We start from the raw sequence: 5,965 nt of genomic DNA on the forward strand, positions 1-5,965 counted from the left end.
GGGTTTGTTGTGATCGGAAGCACCTGCAGCCTCACTTTAAAGTGCCTGTACGTGGGCCCCCGGGCCCATCTGCGTTTCAGATGCTCACTAACTGGTCTTTAGAGTTAGGGCTGCTGAGAGCCACTTCGTTGTGCGAGCATCACAGAGCATAATCACATCAGCCATGTAAGTTACGATGGAAATCCACGGCCAGCATGATTCCCGCGCCTGTGATCCCCCTGCTCAGGACTGGATGCTTGCAGGGTTTTGTTCCACCTCATTTTTCTCCTTGGAGTTTCTCTTCCTTCCTGGTATGGTGCATTCTATGCCAGAGCTTTGCCTTCCTCTGGCTGGCACGTCTACTCCAGCCACAGAGCTCCCTAACCTGAGCCTGACTCAGAAAAAAGAGAGAAAGAGAGAAAGCTGACAGTCTGGCCACACAAATGGAAGGAGAGCTGGGATAAAGGACACCACCCTCTCCATTACCATAAGGCACGGTTGGGCAACCATTTTCTCTGCCAAGGGCCATTTAAACCTTTGTAACCTCATGTGCTGGCCATGCAAAATGATCGACTTAAAAATCAGCCTGCTCTCTGTGGTCAGACATTGAATGGACTCACCCCTAACGTGATGGCTGGAACTACTTCTCTCGGGTGAGGCGGGTGACGTTAACTGGTACTGATGACTTCTTGGGCCTCTACAGCCCCAGCGCTGAACGATCCCCGCCCTGCCATCGCGCCTCAGCCAGTCCTTTATATGACTCGTGTCGTCTGTGTTTTCCACTGGGACCTCTCCCAAATTGCCCTGGCCACAGAGGCCTTCCTTCCTATACCTTTTGGAAAACACTGCCCTAGACCAGACTCGAAAATCAGAGCCACCTTTCAAAGAGCACCTAGCCCTGTCTCCCCAAATCCCATGCAGCAATCAGGCTCTTGGCTTCATAATCACACCAGTGTAACGTGAGCCACTCATTGCTTCAGCGAGCCACGCTTCTCATTAACTTAGGGGCCTGGGGGCTATGTAGCACTGCGGGGCCATGAAGGGTATGGCTGAAGGAGAGCCCAGAATACACCATGGTGAATTTTCCATGAGCCAGAGCCCATCATTAGGTAGCGGGGAGAGTCATGGCTGAAAATAGAAGCAAGCAAGCAAACCAACAAAGATCCTGGACAGAACTGCCTGGGCTGGATGTTCAGAATAGTTTCGGAACCACTGGAGCCTGCCCGTGCCGGTGGACCCGAGTCAGAAGCCCTGTGTGTTCTTTCCCCCCTTGCCCGGGGGAGCATGGCATTGGCTGAGCTCCCTTGCCTACAAGGACCTCATATCCAGAATGGCAAAAGCCCCTGTCTTCCTTAACCTGTGAGGTCATTGTCAGGGATCAGCATTCAAGTTTGAGTGATAGGGCTTTGTGGATTGTTCTCATCAGGAACAGGGTTGGAATAGTCTATCCCCTACCCTGAAATGGATGCTGTGAAGGTTACAGAAGGAAGAGGGGCCCGGCACCAGTCTGCAAGAAGGGCTTGGCTTTGTTGAAGAGACCAGATGAAATGAATATGAACACCAAAAGACTATGCAATTGAGTATAAAGAGAAAGCAATCATTGGGGACTTGATGGTGTTTTCTCAAAACAGCTCTGTTTTGAGAATCAGCTCTGTTTCTACCACTCCAGGGGGAAGAGCTTTCCCTTTTTCAGAGGTATGTGGAGGTCCTCCTTGCAGGAGGCTGTGCCAGAGAGGAGTGGGAGGTCGCGTGATGAAGCGGTGGAGAGACTGATTCTTAACCCTAGACCCACATGAGCTCCGTCTTGGTGGCAGCTTCCAGCTTTGGGTATATAGAGATCTGACGGCGGTGCATTGAGCTTGCTTTTTGTTTCTGGAAACTGGAGCACAGCGTCCCTGACTTGTCACACTGTATGAGAAATGGAACATGTCTGAAAGTCAAAGCTAAGCTGTGACGCCTTTATTTCAGGTCGGCTTATCTGGTCTCCCCCTGACAGTGCAGGCCATGGGCGCAGAGGCTCAGGAAACTGTAAAGCACATCGCCTTAATCACTGAAAATACTCTCCCTTTTGCCTTTTTGTCACAAATAAAAACACCCTGGTTCTGCAGTGACCAATATGCCTCTTTCCTGTGGATAAGCACGGATACTGCCTCCATGGACTTGGATTAGGAATCAGTACTCACTCCCTGTAAGATCAAGGCATTCTTAACCTTTCACGAGACCTAAGTCCTAATGAAAGCTGTGTCCACCTCCCAGGGAAATGCATCTGAGCCAGCTCTTGCGCTGAGAGAGCTGAGCTATGGAGAGCGTTTAAGAACCTGTGATGTGCAGGATTTGCTCTAAGACAACCCAACTGCCTGCAGGAAAGATGTCTGTCATGACCTCCATTTCTGACAGATTTCAGGCAAAGTGTGAGGGCAACAGGTTGAGGATAGACCCAACCACACCAGGTTGTCTGAAGCATGTAATGCTCACTTGGGTCCCTTCTGAAATCTGAATTCTGTCTCATTCAACAAACCATCTTCCCAAAGCGTATCACTTCCATTGCTAAGTGACTCTTACTTGCCTTTTCGCGTATATGTTATATGATAATTCTCTGTTACATATAGTTTCTAGTAGCCCCTGTGCCAGCTTTCCCAAAAAGTTGCAAACCCCCACCCCACACACACACACAGTGCTTTACATTCACACCATGAAATCAATCCCAATTCACAGAAACCATCTAAGACGGAGTAGGAGGATTGCCAAGGCTATAATTGGTCCAGAAGCAGACTGCCTCATCGTATCTTCTCCCTCCAAGCAGCTGATGGGTTCGACTGCCAAACTTTGGGTTAGCCAGCAGAGTCCCGACCACCACACCACCAGTGGTTCATTGTGAAACAGCACCACAGAAGTGAAGTTTGGGTATCTGTGTGGAAGTACTTGAAAATGGATATGTTGTATACAACTGCTAGGCGCTCAGGATGCGTTGCGATGGCACCAGGTACCCTGTCACTAACTTGATCTGAGCAGTGTTGGGGAAGTGCAGTGCCCCCCACTGCCTGTGTTTGGTAAAGAGCTGTTACACACACCTTGCAGCTCTGGTAGGGTAGTGGTTCAAGTGTTGGGCTGTATTTCCGAAAGGTCTGCCGTTTGAAACCACAAGCTGATCCTCGGGAGAAAGGCGGGGGCTGTCTAATCCTGTAAACAGTCACAGTCTGGGAGACTCAGCGGGGCAGTTCTACCTTGCCTTACAGGGGCACTACGAGTCGGCATCAACTCATGCAGTGAGAGGGGTTTTCTTTTGAGTGAGTACCCCCAGAGATGTAATTTAAAATAAGGTACACACACGTCCCTTTTAAGTGAGACTTTCATAAATGATGTTTTCTGCTTTTAGGCTGAACCGGCATCCTCTAACAAGTGGCAGCTGGATAAATGGCTAAACAAAGTGAATCCCCACAAGCCTCCAATTCTGATCCAGAATGAGAGCCATGGGCCAGAGAGCACCCAGTACTACCCCACAGTGAAAGACGAGGTGCCTGAGTGTGGGCAGCTCCCGGAGCTCTGCCAGACCAGCCTGCGGGAGAAGGAAATCAAGAGCGCCTGCAAGGAGGAGCAGAGGCCCAGGACCGCCAACAAGGCCCCGGGCAGTAAAGGAGTGAAGCAGAAATCGCCACCCGCCGCTGTGGCTGTGGCTGTGACCGCTGCTGCCCCGCCGCCCGCAGTGCCCGGGGTGCCCACGGAGAGTGCACCTGCGCCAGCCCGGAGGTCTGCCGGCAAGAAGCCCACCCGGCGCACAGAGAGGACCTCGGCCAGTGGCGGAGACAGCACCAACTGTCACCGGGCCGAGGAGCCCACAGCTGGGGACCCTCTGGGGACAAGCGTGGTGGTCCCCCCAGAGCCCACCAAATCCAGACCGTGCGGCAACAGCAGAACAGGCCACAGGAAGGAGCTCCGCTCCTCGGTGCCCTGCGAGAAGCGCCGCACGCGGGGCCTAAGCAGGATCGTCCCCAAGTCCAAGGAGTTCATCGAGACGGAGTCGTCCTCCTCGTCCTCCTCGGACTCGGACCTGGAGTCGGAGCAGGAGGACTACCCTCTGTCCAAGCCGCAGGCAGGGGCCCCCTCCTCCACCTCCTCCTCCTCCTCCTCCTCCGCCTCCGCGTCTGGGTGTGAGCAGAGACTGAAGGAGGCTGTGAACAGCATTAGCAGCGGGGGTGGCCCCCGGGCCCCCGTGGGCTCCATCAACGCCAGGACCACCAGCGAAATCGCCAAGGAGCTGGAGGAGCAGTTCTACACGCTGGTCCCCTTCGGCCGCAACGAACTTCTCTCCCCTCTGAAGGACAGCGAGGAGGTCAGGTCTCTCTGGGTCAAAATCGACCTGACGCTCCTGTCCAGAATCCCGGAACACCTGCCCCAGGAGCCGGTGGTCGTGAGCACTCCTGCCGCCAAGGACGCAGAGAGCGCACCACCGAGTCTCTTGTCCGATGCACCCCCCGAAAAGACTTTGCCAAAGTCCAAGAGGAAACGCAAGGTAAGTCTGGGCCTGAGGGTGAAAGGGCCTCCCTGTAAGGTGGTAGAGCGTTTAAATGGCTTCCCAGTCTGTGCTGTAGAAGGCAGCAGGGGTTTTCTTTAGCCCTTAACACTAAGAGGGGAAACCCAGCAAGCAGTGGCCGACATGCATGGGCCCCGGGTGCTTGAGGGAGTCTCCCTCACCCCACAGTGCCTCCTGGAGAACAGTTTTAAACAGCTGCCCAAGAGCCCCACTGTTAGAAGAACTGCAAATGGAAGGAAAACATTCTCCGTGTTGGTATTTCTAACACCCCCTGTCGCTGCTGGCACAGTGGGCTATACGTTGGACTAGTGACCTCAAAGTCAGCAGTTTGAAACCATCAGCCTCTACACAGGAGAAAGAGGATAACGGAGTTTCAATCCTGGAAACCCACGGGGGCTGCTCTACCCTACCTGTAGTCTCACCATCAGGCAGTGAATGTCCCTGCCTTTATAACAAGGGGCTCCTGTTTCCCTTTCGTGCGAGGTCCACCATCATACAGCCCGAGCTACTTCACCTTCTGTGAACTGAGTTGCTTTATCTACACAAGGTGACCTCTCTGCAGGAGGGATGCCAAGTGTGGACGACAGACTCTGACAGTCACCCAGCAAGACCTGCCCGCTCACCTCTGCCCTGCCCCGTCCTCATTGCTCACTGCTGCCCAAGGCCCTGCTGAGGCATATGCCCTCTGCACCCTCCCTTCCGCATCAGGGCTCGCAGGATCCCAGCTTCTAGTCACACCCATACCGAGGTGGAGGCGTCCCGTGGTGATTTCCAGCATCTGTTGTTTTCTGAATATGTAAAAATACTGGCCAGCGGCCAACCAGAGCCTCTCCTTCACCCTCAGCACCGCCAGCAACCCCCACGGGGCCTGTGTTTGAAAGCCACTGGGGCCAGGGGCCAGTGTTCCAAGCCTCAAAGCAAAGCAAAGTCCTCCTAATGGGAGGGGAGGGGGGTTCAAGCAGGAAAGGGAGCCCAGCACACTCCCTCCCCTGCTGAGAGCAGCCTCTCCTTAATGTCTCTGCTAAGGGCGACCACAGGCCTGGCTGCAAATACTTATTAAATTTAACTGTAGCAAGTGAGTGTGAAGAAAGGAATAAAAAGCACTTCGTGGTGGCATTTAGAGGGACGCCCCATTTCCCCACTTGCCAATAAAATCGGCATCCATCCTCCATTTCTGAGACTCACCATCAGATTGACACGCTAGTGCACTCCCCAGGAGAAAGAGAAGGTTTTCTGCTCCCGTAAAAAAAGTGTTGCCGTGTCAGAAACCCACAGGGGTCAATTCTGCCCTGCCCCACAGGGTCACTATGGGTCGGGTCGGCATCGACTCGGTGGCGGCAGGGAGTTTGAGAGTCCAGTGTGCTCCCAAGGAGCCTGGTGAAGAGGAGTGAGGCACCCGCCCGCTAACAGAAAGGCCGGTGGTTCGAACTCACCAGGACACAACAGCGTTCCCCA

General features: G+C 53.8%; 1 protein-coding gene across 4 annotated transcripts in view; it reads left to right on the plus strand.

Annotated features, from left to right (window-relative positions):
* Positions 1-5,965, plus strand: part of AFF3 (AF4/FMR2 family member 3) — a 587,662-nt gene that overhangs the window by 539,056 nt on the left and 42,641 nt on the right. For all 4 annotated transcript variants that reach the window (XM_030888457.2, XM_045283938.1, XM_045283937.1 and 1 more), the window contains one exon: positions 3,356-4,489. In XM_030888457.2, coding sequence (XP_030744317.2) covers positions 3,356-4,489 — 1,134 coding nt within the window. The remainder of the gene's footprint in view (positions 1-3,355; positions 4,490-5,965) is intronic.

The sequence above is a fragment of the Echinops telfairi genome, unplaced genomic scaffold, assembly GCF_000313985.2.
Source record: "Echinops telfairi isolate 266 unplaced genomic scaffold, ASM31398v2 ScPeMD7_7467;HRSCAF=8505_1, whole genome shotgun sequence".
In the NCBI taxonomy this organism is placed as follows: domain Eukaryota; kingdom Metazoa; phylum Chordata; class Mammalia; order Afrosoricida; family Tenrecidae; genus Echinops; species Echinops telfairi.